Below are 23,877 nucleotides of genomic sequence, written 5' to 3' on the forward strand. Positions count from 1 at the left end.
TTCTTCTTCTTCTTCTTCTTCTTATTATTATTATTATTATTTCTACTACTGCTACTAGTACTACTACTACTATCATTAATATTATCATTATTATTTTACTATGATAAATATTATAATTTTTATGGCTATCATTGAAATTATTATTATTATTATTATTAGGGGTGTAACAGTTCACAGAGGTCACGGTTAGGTTCGTACCTCAGGTTTGGGGTTTGAGGTTTGGTTTACTGATAAAACTAGAAACAGTCCCAGATTCATTACTCTAGGTGGCCCTCACTAACCATTAGAGCCTGAGTAGAGAGGATGTGAGGACCCTTATTGAAATCTATAGGATAATTAGGGCCCGAGCACCGAGGGTGCGAAGGACCCTGTTGCTTCCGTTTTTTTTAATTTGGCAGCCTTAACATTTCTGAAAAGTCTTAAAACCCAGCACATGCATTGGCCTGGTGAAAATGTGATATTTCGGTGATTAACTTCCCCAAGGGGGTTCATCAATCAACAGGTAGAGAAGACCTGAATGACAAAAAGTCACGTAGCTTTTTTACAAAACTCAAAGCCAAATTTGCATTTTTGTAAAGAAACAGGAAGTTGTCTTTAACTCGACCATGTATGGTCCGATCTGGCTGAAACTGCCCATGCTTGTAGAGAGTCCAGTCCTGAACAGATCCTATGGTCATATTCTGTACAGATCATAGTGCGAGTCATAGTACTCGACTTCTGTCGTTTTTTAAAAGAAAACAACTCACTGCTGTTCTTTGTTCTTCTTTTAATGAAGAAATGTGGTCAAGTTCTGATAAAACTGGCGCTTTAGCAGCATCCACACTAATCTCTTCCTCCATAACTGCACCAGCTCTTGCTGCTGCTTGTTTACGTCACGACTCTGCTGCGCCTGAAAGTACTGCCCCTTATCGCTGATTGGTCCTATCACTTTCTAACGGGGCCCAAATGGTTCAGATGGGAGCTTTGCGAGATGGATTCGCCAGTGACAAACAAGGAAACGGACGTATCCATCTGCTTTGCAAGGTGAAGTGCCCCCTAGTGGTGACAGGAAAAAACAAGCATGACAGCATAAACTTATATTTCACGCTGATTCAAAATATTAACATCAGATTTGCGTGGGCATGGTAAATTTTAAAAAAATCAGCCCGTAGCCTAGGATCAATGATAATAATCTTAATTATTACTACTACTACGATCCTGTTAATCCGATGGAGAATGCTGTAGGGCCTGATTTATCAGCAGACCTGTCACTTATGATGTCACAAGTGCATCAAAAGACTCATCTAAACCAAACTACTGCCAAAATGTGACTAATAAGACATCAAGCATTAGAAGAAATATCAAACCAGAATCCAGGTTAAACTAAAACTGATTTGCTGCGCGTTTTAACTGAAAGTTTAATCTGTAAGATGGAGGGGAGCTTATGATGTGGGCTGCATCCAACCAGCAGGGGAGCTGTAAATATCTTGGCTTTACTTTCAGGTGGCTGGTGCTCCGTCTATGTTGAAAAACAGTCTATGTGCCTGACACACCTGGATTTGCTCATCTTGAATGCACACTGAAACAGTTCCTAGCACTAGCATCAAGTCTTTTTCTCCCTCAGGCAGACACAAAACTGACACAGCATAATTCATCTGCTTACACCTTCTCTCTTTCCATCTCTTCACACAAGCCCCGCTCCTCTCTTCTACACGCAGAGATTCTTTTCCAGGCCTCACAGTCGGCCCCTAACTGGCCTAAGGTGTTTTAAATAGCTGAACAGAGCTGGAAGAGGAGATGAAACAAAGCAGATTACAGCTTGGAGAGAGAAAGAGAGGTGGGTGAAAAAAAAAAAAATCTATCCCCGGCCTCCCGTAGACTCCAAATCCAGCATAGGCATTTTTTTCTTGGTGTGGGTTTGTGAGCAGCTGGGTTGTGCCAGCCACTCCATATATTTTACATCAGCGCTCCTGGTGGAGCGGTCCTTGAGAAAAGGACGACTCCACCAGGAGCATCAGAGAGTCAGAGACGAGAAGGTGGAGAGAGAGAGGAAATGAAAAAAGTGCAGAAAAAGGAGAAAAAAAGAGGATGCAATATAGGGTTCATCCTTGAAGGCCATATCCAATTACTCGTCCATCGCAATGCTGCTTTCGTTGCCAGGGCAACGCTTGGTAACAATTTATTTCACTCTCTCCCTTCCCTGTACCCTCTGAACTGTATTTATTTGCACTTTTTCTGCCTCTGCCACTGGTTAACTGCAGGAGTTTGATGAAAAACACCAGCACGGTGCCTCGGTGGGTAATGCTGGACACAGAAGAAGAATGCTCGGTTCATTATAAATCAGCTCTCTCTATTAAGCCTCAACTGAAATAATGTGATACAGCTGCTAATTTTCAAACACCACAGATGCTGTCAAAGCTTCTTTTAAGTTATTTCTGATTTGGCATTTGAACTGAAGTTTGAGATCACGAAAAGAAACCAAGAAAACTTTCAGTGAGGATGCTCATCAGATGACCTTTCTACCTGGGCTGAATTGTGCGTCTCATTGTGTTCTTTCACAGTCGCTCTCCTTGAAAAACTGTTTTTTTTTTTCTGCAGGCCTTGAAGGTTGCTTAGAGACCGCACAAGCATCTTTAAAAAGGTGATTATTCTACGCCAAAGCCTCCAAAGCTTCAAAACGCAGACTCTGCCTGTGTGTGAAAGCCAGATAATTACCCAAGCTCAGGCCTCTACCCCACTCATCCCTTAATTGGCTGTCACAAAGTTGGACAGAAGTGAGGAAAAAAAGGAAAAGGAAAGGAAAAAGTCACAGTCAAAGTCACATTTCTTAACTGTAGGTCACACATTATTGAAAAACATGTTATTTTAAACTAGCACAGAAATGTAAACCACACATAAACAGTCTGCATTTCTTTAATCAGTATAGGTGCACATATGAACATAAACTGATCTGTATATGTGTTGTACCTCTCCTCACGGTTCTGGCCGACACACACTCGCCCACCGTGCCGAGGGGTCGGGTTGCTGCAGGAGCGCTGGCGGACCTGGAAGCCAATACCACAACTGGTGCTGCAGGGAGACCAAGAGGTCCAGGGAGTCCAAGCTCCGTTTCTATGGAGACACACCATCCATCTAACCATCCATCCATCACCTATCTATCCATCACCAATCCATCCATCTAACCATCTATCCATCACCTATCTATCCATCACCTATCCATCCATCTAACCATCCATCCATCACCTATCCATCCATCTAACCAACCATCCATCACCTATCCATGCATCTAACCACCCATCCATCACCTATCCATCCATCTAACCATCCATCCATCACCTATCTATCCATCACCTATCCATCCATCACCTATCCATCCATCTAACCATCCATCCATCACCAATCCATCCATCTAACCATCCATCCATCACCTATCTATCCATCACCAATCCATCCATCTAACCATCTATCCATCACCTATCTATCCATCACCTATCCATCCATCTAACCAACCATCCATCCATCACCTATCCATCCATCTAACCATCCATCCATCACCTATCCATCCATCTAACCATCCATCCATCACCTATCCATCCATCTAACCAACCATCCATCACCTATCCATCCATCTAACCATCCATCCATCACCTATCCATCCATCTAACCATCCATCCATCACCTATCCATCCATCTAACCATCCATCCATCATCTATCAATCCAGCCATCCATCCATCCATCCATCTATCCATCCATCCATCCATCCATTCATTAATCCATCCACCATCCATCTTCCATCCATCCATCCATCCATCCATCCAATCCAACCATCCATCTTCCATCATCCATCCATCCATCCATCCATCCATCCATCCATCCATCCATCTATCCATCCATCCATCCATCCATCCATCCATCTATCCATCCATCCATCCATCCATCCAATCCAACCATCCATCTTCCATCATCCCTCCATCTATCCATCCATCATCCATCCATCTATCTTCTTCTGCTTATCCGGGGTTGAGTTGCGGGGGTAGCAGGTTAAGCAAGTCAGCCCAGACATCTCTCTCCCCAGCAACACTTTCCAACTCCTGGGGGATCCCGAGGAGTTCCCAGACCAGAAAGGACATATAATCTCTCCAGCACATCCAGGGTCTTCCCTGAGGTCTCCTCTCAGCTGGACCTGCCTGGAAACCCCCCAAAGAGAGGCGTCCAGGCTACAACTGAGGCTCATATTCAAATTTACACATGGTATAAAAACTTTAGTAACAGTTTGAGCCTTCATTTAAGAAACTTTCATGGCAAAAACATACGACTTGAGATAAATAGTTGCTGATGCTCACAAACAGGAGACATGGAGCCCTGCACAGGACTGGACTGAGAGGTTGAGCAGGAAGATAATCCCCACTTCTGCAGAAAAGACCTCCAAGCCAGACTGACGTACACTAAGGACAACCTGGAGAAAGATTATGCACACCGGGAATTTTTCCTTTGGACTTAGAGACATTGCTGATGTTTGGAGATAGAAGGGAGAGGTGTATCATCCAAAGAACAGCGTCCCTACAGTAAAACATGGCGGTGGGAGTATTGTAATGTTGGGATGCTTCAGTGTGTCTGAAACTGGGGATCTCCAACAGAAGAAAGAATCATTAAGAAAGAAGGACATGTGAGGATTTTGAAAGAAAGCAGCAAAACTGGGTCATCACTTTATATTCCAACAACCCAAAACATGCATCTCTCCTGGTGAAGAGCTTCCTCCAGAAGAACAAAGTAAACATTACTGACAAAGCCCTGACTTGAATCCCGCTGAAAACCTGTGGGTCAAACTGAAGTCCACGCCAGAAGACCATCAAATCTGGAGGAGCTTGAGAGATACTGTAGGCTGGGATTCCTGAGGAGACGAGTCTGAGACTAGAACTAGAACAAACAAACGACTACCTGCTCAGTTTAACAGCATTTGGGAAATAGTTGGGGAAAAACTGAAATTTTCACAGGGGTGCAAATCATTTTGTCCTCATCAGTAGTCTGATTCTGAGGCTGGAAATTTTCCCAATCCCAAGACTAAATAACAATAACAACAGAAGAAATAATGACTATTGTATCAGTCACAGAAATAAATCATAAAAACTGTTTTTGATCCAAAAGATGGTTCATGTAACAGACTGTGAACTTTCTCTGGAAAATATAAAAACAAAGGCAGCTGCTGCCCATCTGACACTTACTCCATTGCAGCAGTTTCAGGAATCAAAAATAACTTTTGATTTTTTTCTGATGGTTCTGTTTGCTTTTATAAGTGGTAAATAGACATTACTATTAGTTCTAGTCTCTTTTACAACCAGTTCAAACTCCTCAGAGAAGCTTTGAGAGAGATCCTTTTGTCTTAACCTCTAATTGACTCACACAGCAAAACTTTTAAAAAGGTTATGTTGATGAGCTGAGTTCAGCAGGCAGAGGATTGATACACAGTTGCAACATCTCAGTTCATTTTTAAATCAGGGTGTTAAAACCCCCAATATGTGAGCTGAGTGAGAAAACAACACCTAAAGCATCACATGTTATCCCCAAAGGAACGAACATTCATCACAGTAAACAACGAAATGTGTGCGCACTTCTGCTGAGAAGGTGTGAGGATGCTATGAATACAGTTCTTTAAAAGTTTGTCTGATCCCCTTTTGAACCTATCTTACCTTACAGGATAGAGAATATTTACAGGTTTAGATGAAAAGATAAAACATCTCAGGTCAAATCATTTACCTGGAGCAGTTTGCAACCTCCACACTGATGCCGTAGCACTGCTGGCCTCCGCACTGAGGGGCGGGGTTATCACATGCTCGTGTCCGACACAGACAGGACCCAGCGCTGCCTCCATCATTATGACTGCACGTAGACCAGCCGGACCAGGCACCGAAACCTCCATCGACAGTCACATTACGGATCTGTTAGGGTCCAAAAATACAACATTTAAGGGTAATGGCTTTTCTCAGAAAGCGGCCATTGCATTAGAGCAATGCTCACAGGAACATGTTGCTCTGGGAGACGGAGCCCGCATGCAAAGAGAAATCAATTTGCCCTCAAACAGATGCAAAAATAACTGCATTGCATCATCTAGAGCACATCTAAAACTGTGCCGTTATATGGACAGAAATAGGCCGTAAACACGGGAAGGATATATAAAAACTGTCTCAGGATATGATGAGATTCAAAAGCTGCAAAAAAGGCTCAGAAAAAGGCAAATCAATGCTGTGAATGGACCTATTCGAAGGACAGGATGATAAAGAAATAAAAGTGGCAGCGCAAATAGATATCTGAAGCGCAACACAATGAAACAGGAAGGTGCAGATAATACAGGAGCTATGAATTATGGGCGATGTCCCAGGCTTCTGAGCTAAATACAAAAAGGCACAGGCGTGAGATTCAGAGCAGCAGATGATATGAGCCATGTCCGTGGTACATTACAGGGTGATTTAAAAATGCAGAAAACACTTTCATACAGGGGGTAAAAGAGAGGGTGATCATCAGCTGCTTTGGCAGAAGCAGAAATAAGGTCTGCCCTCCGCTCTTACTGGTAATTGAACTCGGCCGTGTGCCTAAATGGGTGATGCTTGGGTAAGACAGACAACATTTGCATCAATGAGGCTGCAGAAAATATTCCAACTCATTCAGCTGAGACTCTGCATGACATTCTTCTTCTTTTTGTAATATTGCCTTTTTTATTGTATGCATTTATCCCTTAAAAAACTTCACAGCTTGGAAAAACATGCAATTTCTTTCATCAAAATAGGGAGAGAAAGGACTCGAGGGACAGTATGATTAAAAGCCCTCATGTTTTTATGGATTATAAGAGAAACCATTATTTTTCCACAGGCTGAAATAACAGCAGCTGTCTCTTTTTTAATCTCAAGAATACACTCACATCATGTTCTTTGAATTGAGGTTGATTAAGGCGAAGCAGGCTCCTTACAAAACATTTAAAGAATTTCCATTCACCTGACTGGAAACTTAGACAAACATATGGAACGGCGACTTGCTCCGTCCCTGAAAACCGCAGAGAAACTAATTTGTGCTTGTTTCTGTATAGACGTTAGTCTGCAGTGCCAGATGGCGTTTGTGAACCAGTTGGTAAAGCGCATCTCCTGTCTGCCTACACAACACAGCTCTGTGTGCTTGCCCTTGACTGGCCTCCAGCACACATGAAACCAGTTTTATAAAAGTGTTAATGGACTTAAAAGGATTAAAACACCTACAGCACTACGATAATGCCAAACTTGTTCTTCTTCCGTCTACCATTTTTAATTTTGTGAGCGGTATATCTCTCAGCATATAGAGTTATTACAGTTAGAGTTGTGCTCTCTCCACATGGATTGGACCTGGATAGACCAAGGTTAAGTGCTTAAACACATAGCCCATTACTAGTGTGGATGGGGTACCTGGCCAAATACAAATACAAAAATCTGCAAAATACAAAAATCTAAAGCATTGCTGGCTACACTGCTGAGCTCATCGCTCTACCCCTTCATTTAAAGCTCTCAGAAGAAACCTTAGTGTTCAGTAGATATTGGTGAAACCTGTGGCCAAAAAGGTGCATCCTGTCCTGTGTTCATCTGGCAGCTGTTTTTAATTTTAGCCTTAGTCTTTAGATGAAATGTCTTTTAGTTTTAGTCACATTTTAGTCATGTTTAGCCTTCTTAGCTTTAGTCGACAGAAACCCAAAAACATTTTAGTCTAGTTTTAGTCCAGAAAAAATCCTCACATTTTAGTCTTTACTTTCAGTCCAAGCATTTATTGTCTAAATCCTGGTAGTGCACTCTGCCAAAGAGTAGGCCTAGGCAATATGGCCTAAAAATCCTATCACGCTATTTTTCTTGCCTTTGACGGTAACAGTATCGCGGTATTACAAAATTAAAAAGAGAGAAAGCTTTTCAATCCAAATTCAAGTGTTATTAACCTCTTTCTACCCTTTAAACAAGCCATCAATTTATACACTATATTGCCAAAAGTATTCACTCACCCATCCAAATAATGTAAATCAGGTGTTCCAATCACTTCCATGTCCACAGGTGTATAAAGTCAAGCACCTAGGCATGCAGACTGTTTCTACAAACATTTGTGAAAGAATGGCTCGCTCTCAGGAGCTCAGTGAATTCCAGCGTGGTACTGTGATAGGATGCCACCTGTGCAACAAGTCCAGTGGTGAAATTTCCTCACTCCTAAATATTCTACAGTCAACTGTCAGTGGTATTATAACAAAGTGGAAGCCATTGGGAACAACAACAACTCAGCCATGAAGTGGTAGGCCACATAAAATGACGGATGCTGAGATGCATAGTGCGCAAAGGTCGCCAACTCTCTGCAGAGTCAATGGCTACAGACCTCCAAACTTCATGTGGCCTTCAGATTAGCTCAAGAACAGTGGTAGAGAGCTTCATGGAATGGGTTTCCATGGCCGAGCAGCTGCATCCAAGCCATACATCACCAAGTGCAAAGCATCAGATGCAGTGGTGTAAAGCACGCCACCACTGGACTCTAGAGCAGTGGAGACGCGTTCTCTGGAGTGACGAATCAAGCTCCTCCATCTGGCAATCTGATGGACGAGTCTGGGTTTGGTGGTTGCCAGGAGAACAGTACTTGTCTGACTGCATTGTGCCAAGTGTAAAGTTTGGTGGAGGGGGGATTGTGGTGTGGGCTTGTTTTTCAGGAGCTGGGCTTGGCCCCTTAGTTCCAGTGAAAGGAACTCTGAATGCTTCAGCATACCAAGAGATTTTGGACAATTCTATGCTCCCAACTTTGTGGGAACAGTTTGGGGATGGCCCCTTCCTGTTCCAACATGACTGTGCACCAGTGCACAAAGCAAGGTCCATAAAGACATGGATGAGAGAGTTTGGTGTGGATCAACTTGACTGGCCTGCACAGAGTCCTGACCTCAACCCCACAGAACACCTTTGGGATGAATTAGAGCGGAGACTGAGAGCCAGGCCTTCTCGTCTAACATCAGTGTGTGACCTCACAAATGCACCTCTGGGAGAATGGTCAAAAATTCCCATAAACACACTCCTAAACCTTGTGGAAAGCCTTCCCAGAAGAGTTGAAGCTGTTATAGCTGCAAAGGCTGGACCGATGTCATATTAAACCCTATGGATTAAGAATGGGATGTCACTTAAATTCATATGTGAGTCAAGGCAGGTGAGCGAATACTTTTGGCAATACAGAGTATTTGTTCCTGTTCACTGCTTCATCTTTGCTATAGATGTGAGAGTAGCTTCACTCTTCTCACATAATGTTGGGCTTAGAAATACATAAATCTATTTCCTAACATGTTTTGATTTAAAATGTGTACAATAATATTGATGCTGATTTGTTCTTGAGGAGTACGAGCTTCAGCGTTTCTATCTTCATATATGTGAATACATATGTGGCTACATTGCTTGCAGAGTTTCTTCCACTGGGTGCTAAGCGGCTTAAATGACAAATATTTCCTCAAAAACTCTAAAGCCACATTAAAGGCTACAGAGGCACACCCCCTGAAAAGGACGTCTGAAACGCTTAGAAAGGCAGAGCCATGCCGAAATTGATAGGCTTATTCCAGCCCTCTAATGGAGCTCCTGAATTTGGTGCACGGTAAAATAAATGGAGGAGCTGTTTTACTAATGAACAAGCTGTCAGAGGGGAATGATTGAGACAGCGCTGTGGATCACTCTGTACACGTCGCATCCCTTAAAGTCAACTTGTTCGGCCCAGAGACGCCCTTTCTTTGGCAAGGATATGTTTCTCTGGCGGCTTCTAGTTTGTGAGTGCATGGAGAGAATGCAGAGCAGGTTGCAGCATTCAGAGGCCAGGACGGATGAATTTGAGTATCAAATTCACATGAAGAAGAGAGTGAGGATAGAAGCCGAGTAAGGATAATCACATTTTCTACCGACTTTGAAGTTTCAAAGTAGAGAAGGAAAATGAAGACAGCAAACATGCAAGAGAACCAAAAGCAGGGGTGCAGAGATCAAGTGGCAACAGGTGATACTCACGGGGCATTTTGTGATGCTCTGCTCCCACTGGCTCATTCTGACACTTTCTTCCAGTGTGGTGCATTTCTTCAGCAACAGGTCCCAACCACAATACGGGTCCCTGGCTCCAACACATGCTCTGAAAAAACAACAAGGGATTTCTTTGATTTTTAGGGTGTTTGTCACATGTGGATACAGACGGCAAGAAATCAAACATCAGGTTTAGACATTTACCGAGGATGAGATTATGCAGAACGCTTGGAGATAAAGGGATGAAAGAATGATATGAGAAAAAAGGAAGTGGGGAGGAAAGAAAGGGAAAAAAGAAGGAGATGCTAATTGATGAATTATGAGCATTGTGCAATGCTAACATTGTTTTAATGTCCTATAATATGCTGACTAATTTCTCAGGTATTTTCATACTGTGCAGCAGGATTATCTTAATTTCTGACCCACATCAGGCACAAAAATGTTTACTGTGAAGAAACCACAGCATAAAAAGCTGAATCTGCCTTTTCTGCAGCTTCTTTAGTTTTTTCATTGAGAGCAGTACAAATCCTGATGCTACCCCTTCATGCATATAGGAATCCATGGTGACAGCACAATAACACATCTTTGAGCTGCTAGCATCAGAACTGACATGACATTCCCGGAGTGAAATGCAACAAAAGTTCTTCGTGGGTTTCATAACAATGAGCTCGGCGTCGACACAAATGCAAGCACTTAACGCAAGGACATATGCATCCATCCATGCAAAAGTGCAGAAAGGCAAACAGTGCATGCTTGGCTGCACACACAAGGTGGCTGACGTAGTGTCTGATGGCTAACGAAAGAGCAGAAAGTGAAACACGATTCTGACAGTGATATCAGGGAGGGCTACAGCACATGTAAGGAGACAGATGAATCTGATGCCTGTCTTTCATGGAGCCTTAATGGCTTTGTGCATTGTATTTCACCCATCAGTGAAAAATACAACACAACAGAGTGGCAGCCTTCTAATATTCCAAGAAAGTAAAGCTCAAAGAAATGTTGCTGAATAACCAGTTTACTCTCCTGGAGCTCCCAGCCTGTGCACACAGCCTCTTCTTTTATCTGCTTTGTGTTTCCTCTCTAAAAAAGAAGCTTTGAAAGAGGTGATGCAGTGCCATAATGGATGCAGCATATATCAAAGACCCACAGCTGTAACATGAGGCTTTACCTGGTCTGTGTATAACACCTCATTGTAAGAAAGATAAGGAATGCAGGTGTGATTCCCTTCTGCGTGTGATGATGGATGGGTTCCCAATCTCATGATGAGCCTCCACACCCCGGCTTCTGTCTCAGTTTTTCTCTGCCAATATTTTAAGCCTTGACAGAGCGTCTTCCAGACAGACAGAAACTCAATATCTGCTAAGCACACACGCACGCAGACAGCTGAACACGCGGGGTTCAATGACAACGAGAAGCAGACAGTAAACACAGGGCAGCTGTGGGCACCTCAAGTGGCTCAGACAAAAGCTGATTTACAGGGTTTTAAATCTCAACGAAGGCCTCTGACCGACACAGGCCTGGCCATTCAGATAAAGACTATCTTATAAATGAAGGACCATTTAAAACTCTGTTGTTTGCATACGTGCTTTTACACTTTCCAGTCAAATGGAGTTGTTTTGTGTTTACTCACTCTCGGCTCTTGTGGTAGCTGCATCTCTTCAGTGGGATCTTGATGACCTGGTCTCTGACACCCACATACAGCTCGCTGCGACTGTGCAGGATCAGCAGGCTCCGGATTGGCTGCCTTTTTCTGGGTGGGAACAACTCAATCTCCTCCAATAAGCAGCTCCCAGTGGACAGGTTAAGAGGGGAGAGGACCTTTCTGATAGTACCATAATCTGGAAGAGGAAAAAGAGGATGGAGAGCGGATTTGGTCACAGAGACAAAGGAGTCTGAGCAGGAAAAGGGACAGTTATATCTGAACCCACTATGAACCACACAACAATCACTTGGCTCTGAAATAAGGCAGCCAAAAACACTGGGGCAGCAGGCATGCCAACCTTTGGTTATGCCATCAACTTGCAGCCTTGTAGCTTCAACCAGAGGATTGTTATGGCACCTCAATACAAGATTTCTGTCCTAGTTTTCTTTGAGGAGAAAATAAACATCTGTAGCTCTGAGAGTGTGGACATTTCTGTCATTGTTGATACGTCCTGACCTTTATTTTATGTAAGGTAGGTCCCTGTAGATGAAGCTGGGGGCCTGTTCTTTTGGGAAAGCTAAAACAAACATCATCTATTAAACATGAAATCCCCTGGGTGAAGAAAAAGTAATTAGGTTCACAGAGTTCCCAGAGAACCGGGGTGAATTGCTAATAGATGGTTTCAAAGTGAGAAGTGAGAAACCTAAGAACCGCCCTGGGCAGTGTTTGCCAGTTATGCATTACCATGTAACCTGTTACAACGGTGTGATCAGGAAATACCTAACATTTAAAACTCAGATCTTATATAACAGCTACTGTCCTGGTAGGGCTTTGTTACTTTTTCATTATATTAGTCAACATTGTTGTTCATTTAATGGGGTCATTTCAGTTTGGTGTAGACCGTAAGTAGATCATTAAAGACCCCATAAAGTAAAATCCAAAGCTTTTGTCTTAACACTCCAGATATGTTGAGGTATGGTTGCTGTAAACATGTGAAAACACCAAGATCTACATGTGACTGGACTCTGGATTTAGACTGTTAGAAAGTTTTTCACCTCATTCCTGGCCGGGTTTAAAGGGGACATATTTTACCTTTTTAAGACAAGTTTATATCGGTCTCAGAGGTCCCAAAGAAAAAAACCTGTGAAGTTTGTTGCTGAAAAAAACACTCCAGTATTGGATTTTTGCATGTCTAAAAACCCCTCTGTTTCAGCCCTGCTCAGAACAAGCCATTTCTGTCTGTGGCTTTAATAATAGCTGCCTGACTCCGCCCCTGACCACACCCCTCAGGAAATGCACACTGCACTCCTGATGTTACAGACACTTTTATCTGAAGTTTAGGACCTGACTGGGATTTGAACCATCAATCATCCAGACTGTAGTCAGCAGGGTAACCCACTGAGCTATCCAGCATCTCAGCTAGCAGCTGAGAGGATCAGCAGAGGACGGCAGAACTTTCCTCCAAGTAAGGGAGAGCCAACCAAATCTTGGGGTGGGTGCCTAGGCCCCATGTGAGGTCACTAGAGTAAAATCTGAGATGCTTGTTTCAGCACACATTTTCTGAGAGGTGGAGAAAGAGAAGGGGAGAGGGACTGGATTTTTCTGGTACTTGAGGGGGTTGTGGACAGGCCAGGGGCACATATTTGTGTTAAAAAGCCTGAAGAAGTGTATCTGCATAATATGTCTCCTTTAATATGGGTGGGGCTAATATGTGGGCTCATGACAGTAGGGAATGACCCCGCCCCTCTCAAACTACAATCTAAAATCACAGACCAGTTCATCTCAGTCCAGTCTGTTGTTAGTTGATCTCACTGCCTTTATTGAAAGGTAACAGTCAGTTAAATGCTGTTTTATGTTCAGTGTGAGTTAAAGTTACCTAATCTGTCAGCCACAGTGGTCTATGGATCATTTAAAGCATCATAACAAATATTTGAGCCAGAAAAAAAACATCGCCTCTTCTCTGGAACAGAGCCAGGCAGCTGCTCTGATCATAAGGTCAAGGGTCAGGATAATGGTGTGAGCGCTCTCCTCCATTCAGACTGTGTTATTGTTTTAATTTGAGAGGATTGTATTTCCCCTGAGTGGGCGTGGCTTCAGCTCAACAGACACGCCCACACCATCCTGGAGCAGACTTTACTGCCTCAGTTTTTATGATTTTGGAGCTTGATTTTAAAAACTTAGAAATGTTTTATTTGACTGAAATTTGAACCAAGGGTTCATAACACAGTGAGCTGTCAAATATGAAACCTAAACACAGATTTATTTTCACTTTACAGGCTCTTTAAGACAAAAATGTGCTACCTCCGTGCTGTAGTCACCACCAAGACAGCCTCTTAGATCTACTATGTCGTCTCACATACCTGCGCTCGCATACGGACTCTAGCCTGGTTGTCGTGGTTTTGCTCCCACTTAGAGAGTGTGAGTTTAAAAGCCTTGATGTTGGTCGTGTGCTAATAAAACTGACTGTTGTCGCAAAGTAAACAACTGCAGTCTTGGTGCTCTTTTTCTCTTTCACACTTTACTCTGAAAACATCAGGAAAAACATTAAAGGAGCATCTTGTAAGTCACTTTGTCTGACTCCTACCCAATTTTGTTCATGTCCCTTCAAATCCAAAACTTCAATGAAAACCTATGTGAGGAATGTTTTGCTTCTAACTTAAATTCTGTTCAGGTAACCTGCAGGAGAAAAATGCAGCCAGGGGCTGAAATGAACTAACGAGAGCTGAATAACAAGAGAGCTAAATTCTGCTGTAAGCCATGTGTTTGTATGAAAAGAACCCTTCACCTAGGCATCTTTGAACCCCCGGTCAGAGCTTTCAGGTTTTCCTCAATGGGCCCAATCAGCGCAGAGCATTTAGGCGTTAATAATAGCATGTGATTAGGTACAATATGCACACTACCCAATGGCCTTGGCAGTGTTTCAGATGTTTTCATTAGCGTCTAGTTAGTGTCAGGGGAACTCGCAGTGTGGGCAGCTCTAGTTCGACGCTACATTGATCACAGCACCATGCAAACAATGAAAGGGGAGGGTTTTTTTTTTTTTCTTTTTTTTTTAGGGGGATGCCAAGCACGCAGGCATTGAACTGGAACACGCTGTGTAAGTGTGTGAAAGTGTATGCCTGTATGTGTGATATCCTAAAATAACACAGAGCCCTACAACAGGAAGATCATGTTGACATTTCCCATTGGGGCCCATGGTACATTAGCACCATAAAGTGGGTCACTACCTTCAAATCCTGTGCAGCACACCCGCTCATAATCCCTATTGTCTGTTATAACATAAAACAGAGCACCAAATGCTGGTATCTGGAGTCTTCTGATACTGTTTTTAGCCCTTTGCCAAGTCAAACATCACACATCAACACCGAGTTTGATCAAACAGTTGACTGATAAGCCTGGGGTGCCATGCAGAGCAGAAATAGAGTACATGCAAGGGTTAAATCAGAGCTGTTAGAGTGTGTTATTAATTACTGTCTGCCTCCTTTTGACACATGGCTGTTAGCTGTTTCATGCTGGGTAGGATCTCATGGTACTGCGCTGATTTATGGAATGATGTGTATGTTTTCTGCCAGTGCATATGGAGGACATATGGAGGGAAAGAGCGATCAAACTTGTGTCAGAAGACTTTGATGTTCCGTCAGAACTACTCATCGGCCGGTTTCATTATTCTTCTGTCAGGCCTCGTGTAGTGAGCTTCAAGGGCTTTAGGGCCCCTGAAATTTTAACAGTTAAAACATAAAGTATTCATCTATTAAAATCAATACTTGTGATGAAAAAGCATGAATTAAAGCTTAAGCTGTGAAAGCTAGGTGATGTATTAGCATTTAAGAGTTTATTACCTTTAAAACCACTCTACTCTTCACAGACTCAGTGGTATGAATGCTGTAAGACTTGATTCTATGCTGGCAGTGTGGATGACCAAATAAACACAATTGTCATTACACACTAAAAAATAATTATACCAAAAACCTGAACTTTACGTGATTAAATTGCATGTAAATTTTCCATGTATTTTTAATACATTAGTTCAAGGTAAATACTACATTAAAGTAATGCTCAAACCTTGTTGAGAGATCATAAAATAAAAAAAGTAACCTGGGTTAGGGTTATTTCATTAAATTAGACTTCAGCATGAAGGTTAAAGCGTTAATTTATTTACTAACTGTGAACTTAAGTTGATCTTTTACATAAACTTTATTTGTCAATTTAAATACACATTAATAAAGATTTATCTTCCCTGAGTGGGAAGCAAAAGCAGAACCTTCTAGTTGAGAGGTAACAGCTCTAACCACTACACCAATGTGTGACTTTTCAGATAACTGTCATCTGTAACCACCCTGTTTGACTGTGCTGCTGCCTATCTTGGCCAAGACACTCCTGAAAAGGAGATTTTTAATCTTAATTAATTTTCTCCTGGTTAAACAAACGTGTGCACAGAGATCTCAGTGTAAAATAAATGTATGTCTGCTTATTTTCGTCTCATAATAATCTCAAGCAAGACTTCTACATGATAACTGAAACTTTATTGTCCTTTCCAATCAAACTTGACTTTAAAACTTTATATAAGAGTTGTTTCACTGAACTGAAATGCATTAGTCCAGTTGTGACATCACCTGTACTATCACACCTGTGCCCCGCCCCCTTTCAGAGAAAGTTAGAGCAAACCCATCTGATCACATAGAGTTTACTCAAATTGTTTTAGTTGAGTTCATGCAAAGTGTATTTATGTTGGGTTTAGTTATTATTATTGAATTACATTTAATTTGATTTATACCATGGTCTTGGTGAATACTCGATTGTGATTGGCTGTGGAAATTCCATTGGTGTCCATTATCTCCTGATATATGGACACCGTTCGAACTTCACATGTAGTTCTGGTCAAAAAATCATTACACTGTTCCAAATTGATGCGCAGCAGCCGTTAGCCGTTATTCCGTTAGGAGTAACTATAGCAACCTGAGACAGTCGTATTTTCTGAGCGATGTACGTCTTGTTTTTATGCTCACCTTAACTCTGAGAGGTGAGTCTTCCCTCCTGTTCTAACTGCTGTAAACTATTGTCAGAAGATTCAAATAACACAAACAAAAGAAAAGAAGCTATTATTTCTGTGTAGAGCCAAAGGAAACACTTCTGATAAACCGGCATGATAATATCTGATAAATACTGACGTGTCTGAAGGAGTATCAGCACCTGCAGGGCGTGGACAGCTTCACGTCTGTGACCTCGTAGTGCTGAAGGAGGAATTATTCTGTTTATTCAAAAAGCTGGTCTGCTAAAACTAAGCTTTCTATCAGATGACTGTTCATGTTAACGTCCAGGTTTATGGTCTGACCACAGATGACTCTCAGTCTCACTCATCTTCATGTCATTTCATTGATGAATCCATTCAGAAAGTGCGCTGAGCGGACTAGCTTTTTGTTCCGTTGTGACATCGTATCTATGGCCCGTCCTATTTACTGGAGTACTGAATAACGTTTACATTCCCTAAGAACGTTATGGGTTTGGAAAGGCTATTCCAGTTATTAGTCAAGCCCTCAGGCGTTGCTAGGGGAAAGGAATTGTTGTTTTAGTGAAACTTTCTATTTTCATCATAAAACGTATGAAATCATCAATTAGTTTTATTAATTATTTTTGTTGTGACCATGGTACAAGCGGGTTAATGCCTTTCAAGTTGCCCAGTTATCAGGGATTAATGGACTTCGCAGCATCCACGTCCATTAATCCCTAATCGACCATTAACCCTAACATAATTACAAACAATTAGTTACAATTTACTAAAAAATGTATGTCAACTTTAATCAGTTTTTTTTTTAATTTATGTGAAGCATATTTACATTTTGTTTAGCTATATTAATTAAATATTATCTGTTTGATGTAATTTACTTAAACTTTACCCCAAAATAAAGCTTAACTATTACTAAAGCCTAGAATCTCTTTTTTTCCAGTGCATTTTAAATCCTAAATGGCATCATCAGTGGTGAAAGAAAACAAGGCAGCCAGAGCTGAAGTGTCAGTAACTGCACCTGTGCAGGTGTCCACCTAGGAAGACTCCCCATCAGGACCAATATTAAAATCACCATTATTATGACAGAAAGAAACATGCTTACAGCTTAGTATGATCAAGGCTTCTGGTCTCAATAGTTCATTACTTTATCTGTAAAAACAGAACATTTAAAAAGATATAACTGTCACTACATATACTAGTATGCTAGTGGGGAACTGTTGAAGCCCTCCGAGAGGGGTGCGAGTATCTAAAAAGATGTATGTGTTTAAAATTCTTTTTATCTTATTATTCATCAAATATCTAAACCAGGGGTGTCAAACTAAATCACAGCGTTCCTGACTTCTGATCTAAATATTTTTACTCCTTACTTTTTCAGATTTTGTGATTAAACCATCAAGGATAAGTTCAGGTTTTTATTCTTGAGGAAATCTGCAGACCTCAGACTGATGGGACAGTTAGAACAGAAATATGGGATCATCTCGTGGGCCGGATTTAACTGTTCCATGGGTCGGATTTGGCCCCTGGGCCTTGAGTTTGACACCTGTGATCTAAACAGTGTTTCTGAGAAAGTAAACTCCTGTCAATCAATCGATCAGTCTGTTTTTATATCACCGATTCATAACAGAAGTTTTCTCAAGACACTTAAAAAAGAGGACACAATGCTTAACTTGCAGCTCTGTGATTGGTGTTCTCCTACAGCGTAATGTCATTCAATGATTATTTGTGAATGACAGTAGATCTGACCAATCAGATCTCTCCTCTTAGTGGGTTGGCTCTATCATCTCTGACATTGTGACAGAAGCCATATGGTGCACTAATCAAGAGTTTGCATAAAGTCAGGCTAACCGGCTAGCTAGTGTTTTCTCTTGGGTGAAAAGGTCAGTTAGATTTCTCTAATGGAGGAGGACACAACAGCAAATATTTCAGTGGCATTTTCTGGATCAACTCTGAACGATAAACAGGATACACTTTTCATATCCAGCTGTGCATGTGAGCAGGAAAGACAGACTTCTAAGAAGCTTATTAACCTCAGGAAAAACACTGAACCTGTGCTGGACAGTGAGGCCGGACATTTACGTTACAGCTGTCAGGAAAATTTAGGCCTGCCTCACTCCCACTTTTTGCCTTTTTTAAAACTGGTTAAAAGCTACTGTGGGTGGAGATAGTGTTTCAAATACTGCATCAGTCATTATGGGGCTACATACACTAACACCTCTTCAGAGACCAACAGGTTACCTCCATAAGTCCATAGTTTACACAGCCTATAGATGGGTGCCTGGAAGCTCTTAAACTCTGTTTTTCTACCAAAAACCTGACAATATTAAATCCTTTAACACAGACTAAAAGATTATTAAAAAACATTGAACAAAAATCCATGCAAAATGCTTAAAAAAATAAATATATTTTGAAAATGCAGGATACCAAAAGTAGAAAATTAATTGAAAAGAAATGCTTTCTGCTCATAAAAAAATCAGGATTTGAAGATGTTGTGCCTCCCAATGAGTAAAGAAAGGCCATGTCTAAGGTGCGAAATACTATTAATGTAATAGACAGAAACAGGAAATGAACATTCATGCACAGAAAAGTCATGTGATCACAGTTACAGAAACCTACCAGTAGCCAAATATATGATGTGTAAGAGCGCATCTTTGCCCTGCACCACATCCACCGCCACATGGGTGAAGCGCACATTATCCTCCATAAAGTAGGGCACGGGAACCACAGGTTGAACCACCTCATGCATCAGCAGAAACTTCTGAGCGTCCTGCAGGTTTCTTTCAGTCAGGTTCACGTAGGAGCCGGAGTCGATAGTACCACACTGTGAAGGTGGAGAAGACAGAGGAGAAACATTTTACAGACTACTTTAATAAGAGAGAAGCTCTTTGGTGTAGAGAGCCGTGTTATTAAGCTGAAGAGACGTTCAGAAACACCACCAGAGATGGAAAAGAGCGGGATTGAATGATTAAATGAACAAGGCTGTAAAGTGGATTTCCACCTCGTTGTGATGGTTTGCTATCTTGCAACCTGAAGGCTTTGTAGTCAAAACAGCTCTGCTGACTGCATGAATGTTTGACTGAGCGAGTAGTTATCTCTTTTATTAGATTCCTCCTCATATGCATATATATTGCTGCTGACTTTTATTGGTAGCTTAATAGTTATGTTTCAAATTATTCATCTTTCCACCTCAAAAATAAGCTCACATCTAAATGTGTTTTCATCGTAGAGCTTCAATATTGCTGCTCATGGTGCAACAAAAGATGTGATCTTAATGCTGCACTATCATTCAAACTAAGGACTCCCAATTACCTGCAACTAAAATGTGAGAAACTGCAGGGAAGAAGCAATAACAGAAAGTGTCTCAAAAACAGGCTGATTGTTTGCCACATTTTCATTTGTTTGTTTTTTTCTTCTGGTGTCTGAGTAGCCATGATTTTCCTGCAGAGTCACTGACCAAGCACGCAGTTATTATGTGAAATATCTAATATGTACGCTTATTTTTCTCTACCAGTTCAATAAAGGGAATTGACTTCCAAAGAAAGACGTATAAAGAGGCTAAAAGTGGTTTCAAAAGTTTAAATGTGTTTCAAACTACAGAATACATAAATGTCCAAAGTTTTAATGATATTCTTCCAACTACATTTATTTTTTATCTGGGAAACAAACAAGCTTGCCAGGCTGAAAAATGGCTTCCCAAGCTGAGAAAGAGCATTATTCAGAAAATACACAGCTATGAGAGTCAGGCTGAGCTTTATGACTTACTGCAGCTCTAATAGCATACTAAAAACTAACTGCTAGGAATATACTATATATCTTATTTCAGCTTATTGTTGCTGCTCGGTAGAAAAAGCGTCTCCAGCAAAAGTTTCATTTTTTTAACACAATTGAGGGATTAGTAGTGAGAAGCCTTTTAAAATTCATGGACAAAAACTCTAATCTATAAGAAACTCTAATAACTCTAATAAATTAGTGTGTTTGTTGAATTTCTTGTCAAAAATATCTAATAACATGAATTCAAAGCCACAGTCTCCTGACAAGTAGATTATTACACTTATCAATAAACAAATATCTTATCTTTCATTTGTGTGGTAAATAACCTTCTTAAACATGTAAATCCCTTTTGTTAAAAACAGAATTAAAATGGTTTAAAATGGCTAAAATTAGTTCATTATGGCCAAAAAAATGGTGGAAAAAGTGATGAAATTGGATTTTAAAAGTAGCAGAAATGGGTTAGAAGTGGCAAGAAAAACAAAAAACAAACAAACAAAAAAAAACATAAAGTGGCAACAATGGGTTTAAGTGGCCAAAACGGCATAGATAGTGGTCAATGGGATCAAAGAGTGGTTGAAATGGCTTTAAATTGGCAAATATAAGTGGAAATGTGTTTAAATGGGATGAAAAATCGATATAGACTGGCAAAAAGGATTAACTGAGACAAAAATTGGCAAAAATGGGTTAAACTGGCAAAGATGAGCTATCAAAGAGTGAAACGTGGTTTAAAATGGCCAATTTTGCATAAATGCGGTTAAAAAAGTATTTAATACTGGCCATTATGGGTCAACAGAGGCAACGTTGATGAGAAGTGGCAAGAATTGGTTCAGAAACGGAAAAATCAGGCAGAAAAAAAGTGATGGAAAGGGTTAAAAATGAACAAAAAATGCATTTTATGCAGCAAAAATGTGTCAAAATTGGCCTGGTGGGGAAAAAAGATAAAAATGGGTTAAATTGTTTGGATGTTTGGTTCAGTTAAATCAACTCCACTGGTCTGCTGATTCATGCTGGTGTGAAAGCTGTCCACCCAGCTTGAAAAAGTGGGTCCCAGTCTGCTTTTATTCAGTCTCTGTTGCTGTTTGTCTGTAGTGAGGACATGAACCCATCTTGATCCGGCCATATTCAGGTAGAGCTGCATCTTTTTGGATTAAAACAGCCACCGTAGCCAGACAGCATGTTTAAAACTACAGGTAGACCTGAAGGAGCTCAGAGTTTCCCCCCTCATACCAGGCTGCTGTCTGTATGAGAAATATTACAAAGGTAATCAACATCCATTGTTTCTAACACATAAACTTTCCCTGGATTTCTTCCTTCATCTTTGGAGAGTAGATCTGAGATGAGTTAAGAAACACACTCTCTGATCGCTCTGCCCTCACTGTGGCAGACAACACTCTGTCTGCAGCACTCATTCTTCATGACTCTTGCCTTTCCTGATGGACAGATGACGCCGTTTTTGAGGCATCCCTCCCAGGTAGACTGTGAGCGATTTATAATTGATTTATTTCTGGAGCAATCACCCAGACTCTGTGCAGCACACTGACTCTGTCCCTCTTGTAAACAGTCTGGTTGTTTTTGAATCTCTCATGTTAAATGTCATCTTCTGTTGTTCCACGAGTGCAAATGATGTAATGTGGTAACTTAATCATGCTGATTTAGATATTTTTATGTGATTAAATTAACATACCATACAATCACTCGTGCAGTTTTATTCATTTCTTAAGAATTCATTTTCTGACCTTTGAACTAGTCAGTTAGTATGAATTTAAATTTGTGTTTAATTGGCTTTGAGAAGGCTTTTCTATAAATATCCTTAAAAGAAATGTAGGCTGTATTTTCAAGGCTACCTAAAGGTTCAGATTTAAATCACAGCATTTCTGTTGTTAATTGCGATTAATCACACCCTTGTGTGATTATCAAAAATCCACTATTTAGCACCTCAAACTATTTTGGTGTCATTTTGGATTTTTCTACAGTCCTAAACTAATCGTATTTGGCTTCCTGTTTGGAAACAGACCTGATTTTACGTGTAGATCTTAACATGGACTTAACCAAAGAAAAAGGAACTTGTCATGGACTGAAAATGAAATAAGAGAATGTTAAAAAGGTTCAGATGAATTCTGACTGTCTGTGAGTCCTTGAGAGCGTAATGAGACACTAAAGTGCAGCGGTGGACTGTCTGCCTTAACCAAAATGTGCTGGAAGGGATAATAAACCATGCCATTAATCAAATGAAAATGAGTGCACTAACTACAGTAAATAATTAATGGTGATTAACTTGATTAATCTCAACAACCCTGCTACTTTTTGTGTTTTATACATCCATCTTTATGTCTCCTGGGTTAAAATGTATGTAAGACAATGTTTTGATGATACACTTGCTCAGATTTGAGTTTCTGGAGTGTAAAACCCACAGGGTTACCTAAAAAGCTTAAACGGCTCCTTTTTTCTCAGCTCATGAAAGCTGACATTTTAAAAGTACACGGTTTTCACAGGGCAGCGATAATACTCCTGCTCTTAAATGCAGTGCCTTTTTGAACTGTGCAGAAAGGGAGAAAGTGAGGCATGAAGGAAGTCCAGCCGAGGCAGAGCATAAGAGAGGCTAACCATGCATGTCCCTCTTGGTGAAAGAGGTCCAGGGCTGGGGTTAGGATTGTGGATTGAGGCACTGTCCACAAAGAACAGTCTCTCTTTCAAGACACATAGCAGAAAAACCCAAAATAATCCGAGCTCAATCATTACACAAACCCAAATTGACTGGTACTGTTTTTGTTTTGGACTTAGTTTCACAGATGCACTGCACAGATAGACTCCAGTCTCCCACCTCATCTTCCTTTGCTGAGTCTGGATCTAAGGTGGCGATTAGTTCCCGCTGACTAGCTACGGTAGCGACAGCATGGACACTTTATACACATCAATCCCTGGCCTTCCCTCGGCTGACAGATGAGTATCACGGTGAGGCTTCCCCGAGATGGGCAACGGATCAGCACCCGCTCCGCATGAGGAGATGAGACATTACAGCCCCGAAGGGCAGGGAAACGCAACACTGTGAGCGTCTGAGCCTTCAGTGTGTGTTGTGTTAGTGTGGTGCAGGCTACATAATAACATATGTCTAAGGTTTCCTACTGTGGTTTGTCCTTGCTTTGCGTGCATGTGTGCACCTCAGCGTCTGCATGATTGTATTTCTGCCGTGGCGAGACAAAGGTAGCCTCTGACAAGCGAGGGTCTGTGAATGTACACAGAGATGAATGTGGCGATTTGCTTGCCACAGTCAAGGTGAGGGACAGAGGCATCATTTGGCTGAGGGCCCATCAGACACTCGGCTGTCCCGCTCATCAGCACACTGTTCTCCGCCTGGGAAAGTGCCACAGAGAAAAGTGATTGTACAGCAGCCAAATGGGCTTTTGTTTCAAATGCGTCACACATTATTATTTTAAATTACAGCATCCGCGGGTAAGAT

At 41.2% G+C, this 23,877-nt stretch overlaps 1 protein-coding gene across 4 annotated transcripts in view; it reads right to left on the reverse strand.

Moving 5' to 3' along the window:
• The window catches only part of sema5a (sema domain, seven thrombospondin repeats (type 1 and type 1-like), transmembrane domain (TM) and short cytoplasmic domain, (semaphorin) 5A), a 262,200-nt gene that overhangs the window by 90,829 nt on the left and 147,494 nt on the right, over nt 1-23,877 (reverse strand). For all 4 annotated transcript variants that reach the window (XR_005993366.1, XM_041813627.1, XM_041813626.1 and 1 more), the window contains exons 10-14: nt 19,266-19,470; nt 11,636-11,843; nt 9,997-10,114; nt 5,735-5,916; nt 2,947-3,090 (exon numbers count right to left, since the gene is read on the reverse strand). Coding sequence is in view for 3 of the 4 variants with exons in the window: in XM_041813627.1 (XP_041669561.1) it covers nt 2,947-3,090; nt 5,735-5,916; nt 9,997-10,114; nt 11,636-11,843; nt 19,266-19,470 (857 nt within the window). In the remaining variant the exon portion in view is untranslated. The remainder of the gene's footprint in view (nt 1-2,946; nt 3,091-5,734; nt 5,917-9,996; nt 10,115-11,635; nt 11,844-19,265; nt 19,471-23,877) is intronic.

This window comes from Cheilinus undulatus, linkage group 19 (assembly GCF_018320785.1).
Source record: "Cheilinus undulatus linkage group 19, ASM1832078v1, whole genome shotgun sequence".
NCBI classification, from domain to species: Eukaryota; Metazoa; Chordata; class Actinopteri; order Labriformes; family Labridae; genus Cheilinus; species Cheilinus undulatus.